At 34.0% G+C, this 19,877-nt stretch overlaps 1 protein-coding gene across 3 annotated transcripts; it reads right to left on the bottom strand.

The window, feature by feature from the left end:
* Positions 1-435: 435 nt before the first annotated feature.
* On the bottom strand, positions 436-19,026 carry LOC108179342 (uncharacterized). 3 transcript variants are annotated; one of them, XM_068213783.2, is made up of 27 exons: positions 18,352-19,026; positions 18,084-18,141; positions 16,042-16,422; positions 15,289-15,576; positions 14,895-15,188; positions 14,242-14,622; positions 13,665-13,952; positions 13,279-13,572; positions 12,764-12,796; positions 12,280-12,621; positions 11,886-12,185; positions 11,659-11,761; positions 11,018-11,208; positions 10,632-10,925; positions 10,117-10,149; positions 9,633-9,974; positions 9,239-9,538; positions 9,012-9,114; positions 8,469-8,504; positions 8,369-8,395; positions 8,228-8,290; positions 8,114-8,149; positions 6,995-7,021; positions 6,474-6,518; positions 5,879-5,947; positions 5,271-5,289; positions 436-5,165 (listed from the first exon to the last, which is right to left on the bottom strand). In XM_068213783.2, exons 2-27 carry the CDS (start codon positions 18,115-18,117, stop codon positions 5,127-5,129), a joined length of 4,362 nt encoding a protein of 1,453 aa, XP_068069884.2. In that variant the 5' UTR covers positions 18,118-18,141; positions 18,352-19,026; the 3' UTR covers positions 436-5,126. The 3 variants fall into 3 exon arrangements, 2 of the variants coding, with proteins under 2 accessions (XP_068069884.2, XP_073780068.1); XM_073923967.1 differs by having other exon boundaries at positions 11,018-11,240; positions 18,352-18,449; XR_012391019.1 differs by having other exon boundaries at positions 2,213-5,165; positions 9,633-9,953; positions 10,044-10,149; positions 11,018-11,240.
* Positions 19,027-19,877: the final 851 nt, after the last annotated feature.

Genomic DNA, 19,877 nt, shown 5'->3' with positions numbered 1-19,877 from the left:
ACCCAAGAAGAAGACCAGTTTGAGTTTGATTCTCAAAAGAAAACTCCATGCTAATTTCTCTCTCTGAGGTGCCCAAACTTTTTCTTATAAAGGGCCAAAAACCAAACCTGACTGAGGGCTGAAGTAAATTGTATGACATTAAATTTGCCATGGGTAATTTCATAATTTATTTGCTAACATTTAAAAAATACTACAAAATCTTGCTTTAAAACATACAATTAATGATGCAGTATCATTTTAAAATTAACATATTACAATAAAAACATAAACAATCCCATTTATAACACAATAAAGCTAATTACTATTCGAGCTGCTCGTGCCTTTGTCTTGATTTGCTCACCGATGTCTTGTGCATTGTCCTCTATCTGACAGTGTTTATGTTTTAAAAGTCTAATTCAGTTTTAACATTTCACTTTTTTTCTTCATTCATTTATTCACTCATTCATTTTCTTGTTGGCTTAGTCCCTAAATCTAGGGTTGCCACAGCGGAATAAACCGCCAACTTATCCAGCAAGTTTTTACGCAGCGGATGCCCTTCCAGCCACCACCCATCTCTGGGAACACTTTTTTTGTTGCTCCTCAATAAAACAAAAATTACATTAAAACTAAAGTTTACATTAAATTCGAATTCTGTCAAAGGCATTCCCCAGAATCAACTACTCATGATTCTGCCTCTCTTTTTAGATAGAATGGCGATTGGCTAAATGTGGCCTACGGGTTCTACTTTAAACATCTCTGCTCTATATATGCATAGCAGACTCCAGTGGTTGCTTATTATTCACTTCCCCATGGACTCCTGCACTTCAAACATACACACCAAACACTTGCAAGTAAACACCGCATTAGGGCTTTAAACTACACTAGTGTTTGTGCATTCTTCCCTCTTTTCTCGCCAATACAAAACATGCATATCACATATCATATTTTATGCTGCATATAAGTCTACTTGTACAGATTCTAAATACAACCTTAAGAAGCATCACCTGTACATAGTTGATGCAACTGTGAACATTTACACTCATTCTGTATGTGTTGTTCTGCACTGTTACTTCAGAAACACTAGTGGGCGGTGGGGTCTCTGATCCATTGTCACATCTCTGTTCTAATGTGTGTGACATTACTGTAAAAGTGCTTCAAACTCATTCAGGGAAGAAATTCAGTTCCTGCTAATACTACAACAGTTACTGCACACTTTTGAAAATAATAAATTAAATCACTGCCATTGGATAAAATAGTTAATAATTGTACTGTAAAACTGTAGTTTTACCAAATGGATTAACTGTATGTGTGTTTGTTATTAACAATTCCAAACTTAATTTACAAACTCATTTACAGTACTAAAACATAGCCTACTACATAGGCTAACTACATAGGACAAATACTGAATTACTTTATCACAATTTGCGTAGCCTTATGGAACAGGATGGTGATGCGTTTGTCTGTTTATGTCATCCCATAATAAATTACGACAATCTGAATGGCAAAAAAATTATTTCACCCTACAACTCATAATTACAACTGGTAAATGTTAATTTTTAACTTGACTGCCAAAATGCAAGCGTATCAAAATAGAAATAACCTACAGAACTCCTGAGCATGTGAACAGCTCAGAGCACGATCTCTAAATTGTGGTAATTTTTAAACAATGTACAAACAGGGATTATGAGATGTACGCAGACACAGATTCACAGGCAGGTATAGGACCGAATACATTGATTTGATAATGATTTGTGGTCCAGCACGAGCCTTCCAGAAATTAATTTGTTCATATTTTAGATCAGTGGTTCCATAACTTATTTGATACCTGTGCATACCTAAAGTCAAGGGAACAGCAGTGGCATAGTTTTTAACATTTGTGACCCTGGATCACAAAACCAGTCCTATTAGTCAAATTGCTTCTATACATTACAAATAAGAAATAATATAAACGTTTTCCATTAGAGCATGGTTTACTTGAATATGATAATATTTAGCCAAGATACAAAACTGTGAAAATCTGGAATCTGAGTGCTCAAAACAATATAAAAATACTGAGAAAATCATCTTAAATATTGTCCAAATATTTTTTTATTCATTACAAACTAAAAGCTAGCTTTCATGTTTTAAAAGAAAGTCATTTGCATTGACATTTTAAAGATGATGATCTTAAAAAAAAACTGAAGAGGCAGAATTAAAAACTACACCCAAAAAAAACAAATCAAAAGGAGGAACTGAAATTATTGAGCTGTTTTATTTTCCTTTTCTACAGATCAATGTCAGATAAACACTACCCAAAGAACTGCACCAATGAACAACAACTCAACCACAAGCTGCTGAAACATTTGAAACATTCAAAGCTCTTGTTAAAAGTGAATGTGTGGGAGCCTATGGACAAATGGAAGATTCTGACTTTAAACATTGGAAAGCATCAAGCTGTAAACATTACAATATACATTAAGCAGTACATTATACCGTAAACAGATGTAAAAAGTTTTTAATAGGCGTTTTGACAGTAATAGGGGTCATTTTTAGTTTTCTAAAGACCAAATATAGTACTGTAACTTGTCAGTTGCATTTGTCAAACTTATTAATAAAATATATTTGGATGACATGAGAATAAACATTAAACTTTACTTGGATACAAAATGCAATCTGCAAAATGTAACAAAAACATATTCTATCTAAAAGAGATTTATTATCACTCCCCCGAAAACATTTTCATTGAGACGTTTATTGCAGTTATTTTTGGCTTGTAGGAAAATTAAAGCTCATATGTTGCTGAAATGTTACTTTAATAACTTGATTTTCTAGTTGACATATATGTACACATACACAAATATACACTACACAAATTGATTAAGTGAACTTAATCATTTTTACAAATTTAATTGAACTAAACACAAAACAATTAAGCTGTCCCTCCAAAAAACTTTGAGCTTTGTTCTCATTTTACATTTAGGAGTAAATAATGCACAAAAAAGTTACAGATGTGCTTCATGTAGCCATCTTTAAAGGACTCATGCTTTATTTCATCAGATCCTTCAACACCGTTCAGAGCGATAGGCTATTTGGTTTGCTGTGTGGACACGTGTGGAAAGCTGAACATATTACTGTGATAGCGTCGCCCCTCCTTTCACCTCCAGAAATATCCATTTTAAGCTGCTGTGGACTTTTTTTGGACAGAAACATAATGATCTTCAAAAAATTACATTTAAAGTTGCCCCAAAATACAATTTGAACATTTTTAATTGTGCTACTCTCAGAACTAGCTTTTCAAACTATTTTTTACAATGACATTGTTTTGATACTGCAGAGCTCTCACGCTCAACACTATGTATAATTTGGACTTTCATCTATACTCTTTGGTTTATCTTTGAATGATGTTTTGCATTTATTTCTGAATTGTTTGATTCTGTAATTGGCATGAGACATTTTTATCTGGAAAATAAAATTAAGTTTTGATTCATTCTGATTTCCTCTAAAATCATCATATTCAGTAGATTATGTGGAGTCTGCGCTAGCATACTGTAACATGATTTAAAAAAGGTTTTATTTGACTGCATGGAGCAGGAGGCACGGCAGCATGAGCTGCTAATTGGCTGTTAACTAGCCCTGCAAAACAATCTTCAGAATGTTGAGATAGTGTCCATGAGAATACACACAAACCCAAGGCATGAAACTCCATGCAGCATTTGGTCCTAAACGTATAATTCATGAACAACAAATGTGACCTGTTCCTAATTAAAAATACAGTCTAAAGGCACAGTCACACTAGAGTTTGAGCATGTGAAATTCTGCTGTATGGAGCTTTGAAAAGGGGCGGGATTAAACAAGAGCTTATTTATAAAGTATATTTGGATGACATGAGTATAAAACATTAAACTTCTGTGTTCTATGTTATGTAACAAAATGAACTTCATAATTTTAGCTGAAAGGTTAATTGTGTCAAATCTAGGGCAAAAACAGACTAGATAATTCCTATTTTTAGGTTATTTGAAGTGTATTGCAGCCATTTTTGGTATGTAGGAAATTTTTGGTTCATAAATGTTGCTGAAATGTTGTTACTTTAACAACTTGAGTTTCTAGTAGACATACAGTTGAAGTCTGAATTATTAGCCCCTTTGAATTTATTTTTCTTTTTTAAATATTTCCAAAATGATGTTTAACAAAGCAAGGAAATTTTCACAGTATGTCTGATAATGTTTTTTTCGTCTGGAGAAAGTCTTATTTGTTTAATTTTGACTAGAATAAAAGCAGTTATAAATTTTTTAAAAGCCATTTTAAGGACATTATTATTAGCCCCATTAAGCTTTATATTTTTTCGATAGTCCGCAGAACAAACCATCGTTATTCAACAGCTAACTTAACTAATTATTCTAACCTCCCTAGTAAACTTAATTAACCTAGTTAAGCCTTTAAATGTCACTTTAAGCTGTATAGAAGTGTCTTAAAAATATCTAGTAAAATATTATTTACTGTCATCATGGCAAAGATAAAATAAATCAGTTATTAGAAATGAGTTATTAAAACTATTATGTTTAGAAATGTGTTGAAAAAATCTGCTCTCCGTTAAACAGAAATTGGGAAAAAAAATAAACTGGGGGCTAATAATTCTGACTTGAACTGTATATATGGGAATATACACTGTAGAAAATGTTGTCTTCCACACAATTCCTTCATGTTGTCTCAGCACAAATCTATTTTTACAAATTTAAGTGGATTGAACATAAAGCGATTAAGTTGCCCCCCAAAAACCTTAGGAATTGTGTTGTTTTAGCTCTTTTTGAACATTAAGCTAAATATATTTTTGAGTGTATTAAAGCAATTGAGATACATGACAATACATTACTGTTAATACTTAAGCCACGCAAATCTTATTTGAAGCACAAGCAAAATTTTCAAATGATATATTTCATTAAAAATGTTATATGATTTGTGTACTGAATGAGTGAAATTTTGGATGGATTATTTATGGAATAATCTTAAATAATAAATCTACATCAAAGTTAATACAAGCTACAGATAACACAATATGGAAAAGAGGTACACTGGAGGAAATCTAAGGAATGTGATTACAAATTAGACAATCTATTCTTGCTTTTACTTGTATTACTAAGCCTTAATTATGGACATTTTCATCAGAGATTTCAATATAAGTTGGTGTAATCAGCATCATGATCGTAACCCTAAAAAGAAGATTTTAACAGAAACAGATAGATTAGTCAATGAATCAGTTTTAGAAACTGAGATTATATTTGTAAAAAAGCAAATGTAGTGGTAAATGTACTTACACCACAGGTTTTTCGTTGACTGAAGAGCACAAAGGAAAATAAGAATGCAAAATCAATGTTTATCATAAATTACAGTAAATGTATTTAAATGGATAGTTCACCCAAAATCTGAAATTCTGTTATCTTTACTTATTCACCACTTGTTCTATACCTGTATGAGTTTCTTTTATGTTACAGTAAGTACAAAATAAACTTTGGTAAAGGGACAAAAGATAGTAACCAATGACTAATGGATTTTTTTTTTATGTGTGTGCTCAGCAAAAGAACCCATCTCAGGTTTGGAAAATGGGAAGTTTTTGTGTGAACTATTCCTTCAGTGTACCATTGATAGACCTTTGCATGTATCTGCCAAGGCATATACGCTTATGAATTTTAATATATACAGTATTGTATATATTAAAAATATCAGTATATTTAAAATATCAGTATTGCCAGTAAATGTGTTCATTTATAGTATTTATATACACCAAATTCTATGTTTTATGTTATAACAAACACTCTTAAAGAATAAGGAACCTTAATGTGGCATGGTGACTTTTATTATGATATGTTGCATTCAATAGTATTATTTTGCTGTCTAGCATGAATATAATGAAGCTGTACTTTACCTTTTTGGTGACGGCATGTGAGGCTTATCGAAAGTCTTGTTTTGTGGCACATTGCATGTGTTGTTTGCCCTGTGAAGAGTAAAGGTTCATTAGTGAATCCACAGGTTAATTGTATGGGGTTGTAAACTTAAAAAAAAAATGATTGTAGTTTTGGTTGAAATGTTCTTATATGCAATCCTGGACCTCAAAACCATTTGTAAATTCAACTCTTTAACATTTATTTATACTTACATGAAGAAACACCCTCAGACAATTGTGAAGGGCTTTGGGTGGCATTATATGCACTGCATAAAATATACATTACATAACATTATCTGATTTCTGAACAAATACGTTTTCCATTGATGTATGGTTTGTTAAGATAGCTCATAATTTGGCTGAAATAAAACTGCAATCTGAAGATTCAGACAAATCTAAATATTGAGAAATTGCCAAATGAGGTGCTTAATAATGCACATTGCTAATCAAAAATTGAGTTTTGATATATAGAGAAGAACTTTGAGATTTGGCTATTGCAAAAAATATATATACTACTGGTTTGTTGGTCCAGGGTCATTTTTCATACTAAATTGAATTTTATAAATAGATTACTGACTTGTATTCTGCTCTCATATTTGGATTATTTCTGGGTGATTGATGTCTAGATGGAAAAGAGAATTACATCAACAAATTGGATGATTTTATTATTTAATAGAGGAACACATAACAAAATCAACAGATTAGGGCTGCATCCAAAATCAAACCCTTCCATACTAAATAGTGTGCTGAAAAAACAGTATGCGAGCTGAGTAGTACAGTATTCAAAAACAATATGTGAGAAGTACCCAGATGACCTACTACATCTGGCAAGATTCTGAAGTGCGCAATCGATAGATGCTACAATATTCCATGATGCATCGGGAGAGAAAAAACGAATAGAAGTGAAGCGATGCAATTGATGAAGGTAGGTCAGGTGATTATGACAAACTGGCGGATGTAGTATGTTCAAGTTCTATTCATACTACTCACATTCACACTGTATAGAATGTACTTTTCCAATGGTCGAGTTGTAAATTCTAATTCAGATGCAGTAGTAGGCGAATTCGGACGCAGCCAAAGTTTTAATGAATTCATTACCTAGAAAATCGGCTCCAGATGCTTCGTCTGTTGAGAGGGGAGATTTGTAAAATAAATTGTACAATGATTAAAATATCTGTTAATTGACAGTTTTCATATGTGTTCATTTGCGATTGTGAATTGTATTATAGGACCTTGGTCTCTGTTCTGTCAGCTTCTGATGTTAAAAATTAAACTTTCAAAATTCAACAGTGTTAGTGAAACTATTAAACATATAGGGCATGTCAATACTTAAGATATGAGTGATGATAATGATATGTACAGGGAATGTCAAAAGTGATAAGCTCAAGCAAATATGCTGGTGAAAACGTTTTATTTGTGTTCGGAGCAGGTTAAGATAAGTCTCTTTAGAACTTATTGTGGTTCTTTATAAACAGCTCCTCTGTGGAATAATAAAAAAAGAGAGATCTCCATAAGCTGCAAGTTTATACAATGATTGTGTGAGGATTCTTCTTAAAAAACATAGATGCAGTGCAAGTGAATTATTTTGTAAGGTAAGAGTTCGTTCATTTTTTGCTTTAATGAGAAATTTTTGACAAGTTTATCTGTCGCTTAGAGAGGTCTCAGAATGGCATTTTAATGTTGTTGATGAACCTTAGCCTTACTGAGGTGCGTTATCAGTCATCTTTGATGAAATATTGGCCTAGCTGTCTTTTTTAATTTATATTGTGTGGTTTGTATTGTTTTGTCTGTCTTTTGTACTACTGGACCTGGTGTCTGAAATCAAGAAAATACTTATTGACATTTTAGTATAGTTTAAATAATATAATATAATAATAATAATAATATAATGCAAAATAAATAATATAAAGATAAATAAGTCTGAAAATAACAAAAAATGCATTTTATTACAAGATTTTTCTACTTTAATATACAACACCAACCCAGACAATGTCACTCTAAACTATTAAAATGTTAATAAATGTCAATTTTTCAAACTTTTAAAGGTTAAAAGTTGTTGGAAGTAAATAAATAAACGGATAAAAATAAAAATACAAATCACAAAATATTGAAAACTGCTAATTTACAGTTTTTTTTTTATTTATGATTACAAACATGATCATTTGGGCTGAGTTTATGCTTAATCTTTGTAATATTGTAATTATATTTTCAATCTACCTTTGCTCAGGCTTCGGTGGTCTTCCAGGCGCATCCCTTGTTTGTGTATTAGAGAGATTAGAATCATTACCAACAGCAATAACCACAGCTTTATCAATTCATTGTTGAACTTGCCTGATATCACTCCTGTTTCCACTATTAAACCAAGCTGCTCTTCCATCAGGCATACTAAAACGACTGGAGAACAAATGTTAAATTTAGACTCAAGAACAAAAATCAAAATCAAATGATAAATTCATTAAAGTAAACTCCAACCTTGAAAATCTGTTCCAAACTGATCTCCTACAAAACAGAGATTGCTTGAGTATTAGAAACCAGACTTCAGCTCTGAATTACATAAAGATGTCAAACATACCTTGGCTCAGATCTTGTTATGTCCTCACAAGGCTGTCTAGAATCAATAATGACAACGTAAAAGTCAAAAGTTGTCCAGTGGTAGGTAATACAAACAGAAATTACAAGATAATTAAACTGAGCACTCCTTAGCAATATGTCAAAAAGTGTAAGATTGATATCCACTCATAACAAACTCAAAACACACTTGGCTTTTGTAAATGTTGATCAGAACACACTAATGATGACAGAATCAAAGTCCTAAATACATACTTCCTCATTTCTCACACTGCAATTAATGCGCTACAAGGGAACAGTTTCAAATACCAAACATTCACAAAGAGCTTTATTGCAAATAAAACCCTAAATTGGGGATATACTGATAAACCATTTAAAACTAGACGTCCATTTTTTTAAATTGAGGTTTAAACTTCATATGAAAGCTGGATGAATAATGCTTCAATTGATATATGGTAGGTTTAAATATTACAATATTTGGCACAGCGACACAGCGATTAAAAAATTTTGAAGCATGAGTTTAAGCCAAAAAAAAGAAGTCAGGTACCTTTGTCGCCTCCTGTAAATGAAGACTCCAGCAAGTATGCAAATGAGGATGAACACAAGTGAAGAAGCAATGATATAAGGCCCAGATTCAACCGCTTGAATTCCTATGATTTTTTAAAATAATTATTAATCACAGCATGAAGATGTGCAGTTTCTATTTTACTACAGCTGTCCTATAACAAAGGACAGATTCATACAGCCAAAGATCTCCTAAAGGTCTTTACTCACTCTTAACACTCAGGGGGGCAGAACTGTTGCTCTGTGTTTTACCACCCCAAAATTTGGCATTGCAGACAATTTTATCTTCCTCTTCATATCCGGTGAGAATAAAGTTCACAGTGGACACTGTTTCCCAGACGCCTCCACCCATGGGATTGTGGCTGATAGTTTCTCGAACTGTTGAGACACTCCATATGATTTCAGGAGGGTGAGAGGAGCATGTGTGTTTGACTGAACATTTAACAGTGACTGCTGTCCCGGGTTTGATGTCGTTAGGGAGGGGTGATATCACAGGTGTGTCCGGCGTTTCTTCAAGACACAATAAAGACATTAAATCAGTTTTGTAATGACTTGCATTAAATACATTAGAATTTAACTTTAGTGAGAGATCATATTTTCTCACTTCGCATTATAATGAACACACAGCTGTTGTTGAAGCTGTATTTCTCCTCTTTTTTTTCAGCTTGAAAGCAAAACGGCCCGTTGTCATGAGTTCGTACATCGTCCATCTCCAGAGTACAGTTCTGCTCATCCGGGTCTCCGAGGAGTTTTGTGCGGCCTTTAAAGTTGTCCAAGACGTCCACCGGGTCAGTGTGATACATGTAGCCACCCTTTTTGTTGACCCAACGAACACGAAGTCGAGTGAGATGTTCATCTTCAGGAGTAAAACTGCACGGTATCACCACACAGGAACGAGGAAGAGCAGTGATCTTGGGTATCACGTCTGCCATGTATTGAAAGTAAGCTAAAATTACAAATGACACAATATATTGGATTAATAAACCTTATGACATGACATTTGGCTAATAATTACACTATTTTATATCCAAAAGGTGGAGGAGTGCAGAGTAAGAACTTGACCGTGGCAACTTTTAAAATGCACATACTTTCATTCAGGATTGGATCTGGTTTTTGGTACTCTGTAAGAGAAACAAAATGTTTGACAGCATGAGGGAAGTGAAACTTTAGGCTAAAAAATATGTAATTTTGTAAATGTTGAAAATAATGAAAACACAATATGGCTCTTAGAGATGTGATAAAGTTTTACTGTAGCTGAAGTGATGAAATCACACTAAAATAATGAAATTTGCTGTTTTTTCAAACTACTTATATACAATGAGCTGAAACAATTTACATCCCGAGTTTTTTGGGCACACATCTTATTTGTTTTATGTTTAAGCCACTTAAATTTGTAAAAATTAATAAGTCGACTTAATTTCTTAATGTCATTGTTTAACCAAAATATTGTTAGTGGAGTAAAACTATGGCTAATTTTGCAAGGTGCAACGTCATTTTACAGTACTAATCTGAATCATTTAGGAGTAAATAATGCATAAAATGACACAGATTTGTGCTTTTATCCTGAGTATAAGCCAAAATATGTCACTAACAAATAACTCACCTTTTACACGTAAAACAACAGATTTTTCACTGTTTCCTCCAGACATTTGTACAGTGCACGTCAGCTCCTTCCCATTGTCTTCTTTCGCACCCAGGAAGGTTATATTGGAATAGGTGATTCGATCTAAACCTGAAAGTGTTTTTCTCCCCTCTGAGACCTGCATGTTCTCGTAGTTCCATGTGATGGTTGGATTCTCCTTCTGACAGGAATGGTAGACGGTACAGTTAAAGAGCTGTTCAACGCCCTCAGTGACATCTGCTATTGCAGGCTCAATCGTTATTTTTTGATGAACACCTGAAAGTGAAATGATCTCTTGTCAACATGGCTTACAAACATTATAGCTACAGTAATAGCACATGCAGCCGTTCATACTTGTTAACACTCACATTTGACATTTTTGGTCATTGTAGCTGTCGCTTTTACACCACCATGATATGTTACTGAGCACTCAATGCTTGAACTTTCTGCCTTTACCACAGCTTTTCGTGTCAGAGTGATTTTCCACTGACCATCTTTAAAGGACTCATGCTTTATTTCATCAGATCCTTCAACACCATTCAGAGTGATACTTGGTTTGCTGTGTGGACACGTGTGGAAAGCTGAACACTCCTTAGCAATATGTCAAAAAGTGTAAGATTGATATCCACTCATAACAAACTCAAAACACACTTGGCTTTTGTAAATGTTGATCAGAACACACTAATGATGACAGAATCAAAGTCCTAAATACATACTTCCTCATTTCTCACACTGCAATTAATGCGCTACAAGGGAACAGTTTCAAATACCAAACATTCACAAAGAGCTTTATTGCAAATAAAACCCTAAATTGGGGATATACTGATAAACCATTTAAAACTAGACGTCCATTTTTTTAAATTGAGGTTTAAACTTCATATGAAAGCTGGATGAATAATGCTTCAATTGATATATGGTAGGTTTAAATATTACAATATTTGGCACAGCGACACAGCGATTAAAAAATTTTGAAGCATGAGTTTAAGCCAAAAAAAAAGAAGTCAGGTACCTTTGTCGCCTCCTGTAAATGAAGACTCCAGCAAGTATGCAAATGAGGATGAACACAAGTGAAGAAGCAATGATATAAGGCCCAGATTCAACCGCTTGAATTCCTATGATTTTTTAAAATAATTATTAATCACAGCATGAAGATGTGCAGTTTCTATTTTACTACAGCTGTCCTATAACAAAGGACAGATTCATACAGCCAAAGATCTCCTAAAGGTCTTTACTCACTCTTAACACTCAGGGGGGCAGAACTGTTGCTCTGTGTTTTACCACCCCAAAATTTGGCATTGCAGACAATTTTATCTTCCTCTTCATATCCGGTGAGAATAAAGTTCACAGTGGACACTGTTTCCCAGACGCCTCCACCCATGGGATTGTGGCTGATAGTTTCTCGAACTGTTGAGACACTCCATATGATTTCAGGAGGGTGAGAGGAGCATGTGTGTTTGACTGAACATTTAACAGTGACTGCTGTCCCGGGTTTGATGTCGTTAGGGAGGGGTGATATCACAGGTGTGTCCGGCGTTTCTTCAAGACACAATAAAGACATTAAATCAGTTTTGTAATGACTTGCATTAAATACATTAGAATTTAACTTTAGTGAGAGATCATATTTTCTCACTTCGCATTATAATGAACACACAGCTGTTGTTGAAGCTGTATTTCTCCTCTTTTTTTTCAGCTTGAAAGCAAAACGGCCCGTTGTCATGAGTTCGTACATCGTCCATCTCCAGAGTACAGTTCTGCTCATCCGGGTCTCCGAGGAGTTTTGTGCGGCCTTTAAAGTTGTCCAAGACGTCCACCGGGTCAGTGTGATACATGTAGCCACCCTTTTTGTTGACCCAACGAACACGAAGTCGAGTGAGATGTTCATCTTCAGGAGTAAAACTGCACGGTATCACCACACAGGAACGAGGAAGAGCAGTGATCTTGGGTATCACGTCTGCCATGTATTGAAAGTAAGCTAAAATTACAAATGACACAATATATTGGATTAATAAACCTTATGACATGACATTTGGCTAATAATTACACTATTTTATATCCAAAAGGTGGAGGAGTGCAGAGTAAGAACTTGACCGTGGCAACTTTTAAAATGCACATACTTTCATTCAGGATTGGATCTGGTTTTTGGTACTCTGTAAGAGAAACAAAATGTTTGACAGCATGAGGGAAGTGAAACTTTAGGCTAAAAAATATGTAATTTTGTAAATGTTGAAAATAATGAAAACACAATATGGCTCTTAGAGATGTGATAAAGTTTTACTGTAGCTGAAGTGATGAAATCACACTAAAATAATGAAATTTGCTGTTTTTTCAAACTACTTATATACAATGAGCTGAAACAATTTACATCCCGAGTTTTTTGGGCACACATCTTATTTGTTTTATGTTTAAGCCACTTAAATTTGTAAAAATTAATAAGTCGACTTAATTTCTTAATGTCATTGTTTAACCAAAATATTGTTAGTGGAGTAAAACTATGGCTAATTTTGCAAGGTGCAACGTCATTTTACAGTACTAATCTGAATCATTTAGGAGTAAATAATGCATAAAATGACACAGATTTGTGCTTTTATCCTGAGTATAAGCCAAAATATGTCACTAACAAATAACTCACCTTTTACACGTAAAACAACAGATTTTTCACTGTTTCCTCCAGACATTTGTACAGTGCACGTCAGCTCCTTCCCATTGTCTTCTTTCGCACCCAGGAAGGTTATATTGGAATAGGTGATTCGATCTAAACCTGAAAGTGTTTTTCTCCCCTCTGAGACCTGCATGTTCTCGTAGTTCCATGTGATGGTTGGATTCTCCTTCTGACAGGAATGGTAGACGGTACAGTTAAAGAGCTGTTCAACGCCCTCAGTGACATCTGCTATTGCAGGCTCAATCGTTATTTTTTGATGAACACCTGAAAGTGAAATGATCTCTTGTCAACATGGCTTACAAACATTATAGCTACAGTAATAGCACATGCAGCCGTTCATACTTGTTAACACTCACATTTGACATTTTTGGTCATTGTAGCTGTCGCTTTTACACCACCATGATATGTTACTGAGCACTCAATGCTTGAACTTTCTGCCTTTACCACAGCTTTTCGTGTCAGAGTGATTTTCCACTGACCATCTTTAAAGGACTCATGCTTTATTTCATCAGATCCTTCAACACCATTCAGAGTGATACTTGGTTTGCTGTGTGGACACGTGTGGAAAGCTGAACATGTTACCGTGATATTGTCGCCCATCCTTTCACCTCCAGAAAAATCCATTTTGGGCAGCTGTGGACTTTCTATTGACAATAAGAAAACAATAAAAAATGTATACAATTTGAATTCTTTAAAATAAGTGTTTTGTTTTCTCTGAACTAACTTTTTAAATAATGTTTTACTATTACTTTATTTTAATAAGACAAAGGCATATAAAAAATAAACGTTTAGGTCAAAATCCTATTCAAAATAATTTCAAAACAACTTCAGAGAAGCATTATATTAAGTCCGATGTTATTACCAGTACAATCTTTTACTGCAGTTGAACAGACATAAGAGTGAATGAGTATTATTCCAAGAGTATTTACATACCGTCAATAAGGATTGTAGAGGTAAAATCATCATGTTTGTAGTTGGTCCATGCAATATTTTCAGGGTCAATCCTTGTGTATAATTTCTCATTATGGTGGGACTGTTCCAGGTTTTTGATCAGGAGACTACAATTTGAGTTTGAGTTTCCATATAATTCAGTTTTTCCTCTGAACTTTGTGATGACATTATTTGCATGCAAAGAATCATAAACTAAAGGACGGCCACTAGAAGCCCACTGATACCACACGACTCTATTTGGGTTTTGGGGTGGGTTTGATTTGTAGCTGAAAGAACATGGAATCACCAGACAGGAACCTTTGAGGCCGTGAATGTCTTGCGGGATTTTCATTTCCCATCCTAAAGCATCAAACAGCAGAACACCTGTGGGATAAATTATAAAAATATAAATGGCCTAGTGGATAAATGAATAAATAAATTAAAAATTATGAATAATTTTCTACTTGTTATTCATAATTAAAACAAAGTGAAAATCGATGTTAAATAAAACATTTTGTATTTGATAAGTGCATTGGTTATTAAGGTTAAAATAATGCTTCAACCAAAATGTAAATTTTTTAAAAGTGAATAATACAGGGAGAGAACAAATATTGAGAGATCACACATATCAGACGAAATGCTAACAAATTACTCACGCTGTACGCGTATACTGACAGAAGCTTCAGTGCTTCCTCCAGAAAAGCTTGCAGTGCAAATCAATCTCTTTCCATGGTCTTTGTTTTTACCCACAAAGATTATTTTGGAATAGGTGGCCCGATTTAAACCAGAAAGTGTTTTTGTCTCTTCTGAGATCTGCATGTCCCTGTAGTTCCATGTGATGGTTGGTTTCTCATTCTGACAGGAATGGTAGATGGTACAGGTGAAGATCTGCTGGACGTGCTCAGTGACATCTCCCACTGCAGGCTCAATTATTATTTTTTGATGAACACCTGAAAGTGAAAAGAAATCTTAAAACAGGTTAATCTGCAACATTTAAAGTGAGCGTGCAAATAATAGTGCACAGAACAGAACATATTTGTTTACACTCACATTTGGCACTTTTGTACTTTGAAGAACTTGCTGTTCTGCCCCCATAATGTGTTACTGAACACTGAAAATTGAGGCTTTCTGTCTTTACAACACCTGTGTGTGTCAGAGAGATTTTCCACAAGCCATTTCCTTTATGTTCATCATTTGTTTGATCATCTTTATTTATGCCGTTCAGAGAGATTGTTGGTTTTTTGTACGGACATGTGTGGAAGGTCGAACATACTACTGTGATGGATTCACCCATCTTATTACCTCCATAAATTTCAATGCTGGGCTCCACTGGATTGTCTGTAATTCACATAAACATTCAAATTACTATATCATTAGTATATCATCTCTTGAATCACTTGAATAAAACTAGGATAAAACTAGAATAAAACTAGGATGTATGTAAATCCTATGTATGTATGTAAAACCTCAAGTAAATGTGATGTAAATCAAATAATTTTGCTTTGAAATAAACAGTGACCACTATACAATACACACTTAAAATAATTGAATTGCATTGCTAACCAACTACATCTTTTTTACTCCATAGCCCAGATCAGTTTTCATGGATGTATGACATCAGAATAACCACGAGAAGTTCATCAAACTAATGTAAAATGTACAATACAACCAATTCCAGTCTCTATTTTGACCATAAATCTTTTAAAGATTTTGTTAAAACTGTGACTATTTTAAATCATGATATAATATTTTACTAGTTGAATAATCACAGGTGTTGTCCAGTACACAGCAATATTTACATACCATCAACATAGATTGTAGAGGTGACATCATAAAATGCATAAGTGCTCTTTCCAACATTTTCAGGGTCGATCCATGCATATATTTTTTCTCCATGGTGAGAGCGAGCCACTTTAGAAATCAGCAGAGTGCAATCCCAATGGGGTTTTCTATATAAATCTGTTTTTCCTCTGAACTTGTCAATAACATCATTTGGATACCATTGATCACAGACCAAAGGATAACCTTTAGAGACCCACTGATACCACACAACTCTACGTGGGTTTGGGGCTGGGTATGATGTGTAGCTGAAAGAACATGGAATCACCAGACAGGAACCGCGAAGACCACGAATGTTTCTTGGCACTGTCACATCCCATCCGAGAGCACCATACAGTAGAACAACTGAGGGACAAAAGATGGAGAACATGTAATATGCTTCAGGTAGTGAAAGTAATTGAAGGTCTACATTAGACAACTAAAAGTCACTGCTGTTCCTAAAGTTACTTTTATTTTTCTTATAATCTTTGCCTTGCTGTCATTTAAGAAGGCTGGTATTTGATATGATAACATAAAGTCAGTAAACTACACACAATGAATTTGCATGGACTGTTTGGGTGAAGGTGAACTTGATCATTGTAGCGTGTCGCTTTATACAGTGCATTGAAAAGCACAGACTTGAAATGTGTGACACTCGTGGTTAAGTTACCCAATAAAATTTAGATTAAAATCAGGCCAAAAAGAATGACGTACTGTATATGGAAATGTATGTATATATGCAAGAGTGTTGGTTAAATATTAATGGTTTATAGAAATTAATTGAGATAATAAATAACTAATGTTGCTCCAATGAGAAAGTCTGAGTCTGGCCAAATTTGCAGTAACTGCTTTAAACTGATATTAAGATGAAGAATATAAATAGTAGAGCTGAGGATAGACTCGGGTGTTCAGATTGTTCAGAATTTGATTCTGATTCAAAAACTCTCATTTTGATTTGCTTCTTCATTTGATTTACCAAATATACAGATTTGATAGACATGTCATTGATATTCTAAAAATGATTAGAGAGCACTTTATTTTAGCTGCATGGGTCTATAAATACAGTAGTCAACATTTGAAGTGGATCAAAACCTTTCTCAGCATTATTCTACAAATATTAGATAACAGGCATACTAGACTTAGGACGAAAAAACAAACATTTTTGATTCACTTCAAATGTTGACTACTGCACACACACACACACACACACACACACACACACACACACACACACACACACACACACACACACACACACACACACACACAACTAATTATTAGTCTTCGTGTGAAATTTTATTTATTTATTTAAAAAAAAATTACACAGATGACAATAAATCGTGCTGTTTAACAGAGATAAGATCACACATTTTATCTCTTTTATCGAGCTTTATAAACTAATTTCTAATAACTAATTACAAATTATTGTGTGGGCTGTTTTGAAGTTCAGTTTAAAAAGCAATTTAAAAGCTTAACTAGATTATTTAGGCAGGTTCAGTTAATCAGGCAGGGGAAAAGCAGTGTTTATTCTGTGGCCAATCTAATAAAAAGGGTCTGATCTGAACTGCTTTTATTCCAGCCAAAAACTAAAATATTCCAGTCAAACAAAATATTCCAGAAAATATTCCAGCCAACTTGGAAAATGTTTTTAAAAGAATAAGAATTTTACAGAAGGGCTATTAATTTTATTAACTTCACATATTTTAGAGATTGAACTAACTACAGCTTTCACAGTTCTGGTATAGATTTCGGTACAGTTAAGGAAAAGAGATGCAAAACTTAAAAATTTTTATCATTTATTATTGTTATTATTATAAGCATTTGTCTACATCAAAAGCTTAAAGTAAATATAGAACACAGACAAATTTTTTATTTTTTTTAAATAGAATTTTTTTTTGTGCAGCTTTAGTAGATACTAAACTCTAGAAATTTAGCCACAGACTTTATAGAGTATGTATGCTATATACTGAACACATACAATAGTTGCATCTATTACTGTATATAAAGAATAAAAACACATTCCATACCTTGAAAAAGCAAATGAATAATCAGAGGCCTCATGATGTTCCCAGGTTTAACCTTAAACTAAATAAAAACAAAGTTATTTTACACTTTCAAAAATAAAATTTGACAATCATTTTTCAGCAAATGGCACTGAAGGGCGGTCTAGTAGCACACAGCCCACATGTTTTAAATTGCTATTATCAGTCTTGTTGTTCAATTAAAAAAAGGGGGCTAAAACATCCCAAAAATCAAAACTGAATTAAATTTAATATTTGTTTTAGTAATTCTTACCTTTCTAATGTGCTCTCATATGCAAGCTGACTGGATGAGAAATACAAAAAACACACATATACTGCAAACTGCTGTCATGAGAAAAAATCAAAAAATCTGTTTGTCCTGTAAGAGGAAGTGTGAAACGGACTCTCTCTTTTTTAACCAAACCTAGAATGTTCATCCAAGTGTGATTTTCTTTGCTTCAGTAAAGTTTACAACCACAGCACCTCTTTATGTGGTAAACGTGTTAAGCTCTAGAATGTACAGTACATTACTTGTTAGACATTAAAAGTGGTTTAATTAATTAGCTCAGGAAAAGTTGTACTAAAACTAAGTCTGACATCCACTGCAGCCATCTTTTAGAGTAAAATAGCTGAAGATACTTGAAAAGTTGCAAGTTGCCAATTTTGCTGTAAGTATGTTGTTCGTTATGAATAGGCATGACAACAGAAGAGAAGTTGAAAACACAACTGTATTTGAAAGGATGGTCCAACATTCAGTTGTAAAAATACAAGTAAAAATATAAGCAGACTGGTAATCCAAGAGCATAGTCCAATAAACAGGTGAAGGTCAGGGCAGATATCAAGCTCTCAATAGTTCACAAAAAGTCCAAAACACAGTAGAGAGTAAAGTAGTAAAAAACAGAACAGAGACATGTGGAGTAATGAACACAGCAGTGAAATTGGACTGAGCAAAGACTGGGTGAGTTAGTGGTGCTTATATGATAGTCAGTAATCGTGTGCAGGTGTCAGTATAATCTAAATACATATCATGCATTTCAGGTGTGAATATGTAATCAGGGCAAAAAATTGTGGGAGGTGTAGTCTGGGCGAACGGCTAGTGAATCTTGTGGGCACTCCAGCTGATAAACGTAACGTAGGCACTGCTATTGAAATAGCTTATTTCTAAAGTGTCAGTTTGTGTGTGTGTGTGTGTGTGTGTGTGTGTGTGTGTGTGTGTGTGTGTGTGTGTGTGTGTGTGTGTGCCTCGCCATAGTCCTTAATGCACCACAGCTGCACCCTCGTCACTGCCGATCAATCACAGCTGCAAGCCCTTAAAAGGACCCAAGAAGAAGACCAGTTTGAGTTTGATTCTCAAAAGAAAACTCCATGCTAATTTCTCTCTCTGAGGTGCCCAAACTTTTTCTTATAAAGGGCCAAAAACCAAACCTGACTGAGGGCTGAAGTAAATTGTATGACATTAAATTTGCCATGGGTAATTTCATAATTTATTTGCTAACATTTAAAAAATACTACAAAATCTTGCTTTACAACATACAATTAATGATGCAGTATCATTTTAAAATGAACATGTTACAATAAAAACATAAACAATCCCATTTATAACACAATAAAGCTAATTACTATTCGAGCTGCTCGTGCCTTTGTCTTGATTTGCTCACCGATGTCTTGTGCATTGTCCTCTATCTGACAGTGTTTATGTTTTAAAAGTCTAATTCAGTTTTAACATTTCACTTTTTTTGTTCATTCATTTATTCACTCATTCATTTTCTTGTTGGCTTAGTCCCTAAATCTAGGGTTGCC

The sequence above is a fragment of the Danio rerio genome, chromosome 15 (assembly GCF_049306965.1).
Source record: "Danio rerio strain Tuebingen ecotype United States chromosome 15, GRCz12tu, whole genome shotgun sequence".
In the NCBI taxonomy this organism is placed as follows: domain Eukaryota; kingdom Metazoa; phylum Chordata; class Actinopteri; order Cypriniformes; family Danionidae; genus Danio; species Danio rerio.
The sequence above is the reverse complement of the archived record's forward strand: the minus strand, read 5'-3'. Positions and strand labels throughout refer to the sequence as shown.

What these genes read in the sequence shown, in the direction of transcription:
- LOC108179342 (XM_068213783.2), bottom strand. Translation starts at nt 18,117, where the DNA reads ATGAGGCCTCTGATTATTCATTTGCTTTTTCAAG. An exon ending in AAAGTACAAAAGTGCCAAAT is followed by an intron (nt 15,189 to 15,288) that starts GTGAGTGTAAAC and finishes TTTCACTTTCAG; the next exon opens with GTGTTCATCAAAAAATAATA. An exon ending in AATATGAGAGCAGAATACAA is followed by an intron (nt 5,948 to 6,473) that starts GTCAGTAATCTA and finishes TACTCTTCACAG; the next exon opens with GGCAAACAACACATGCAATG.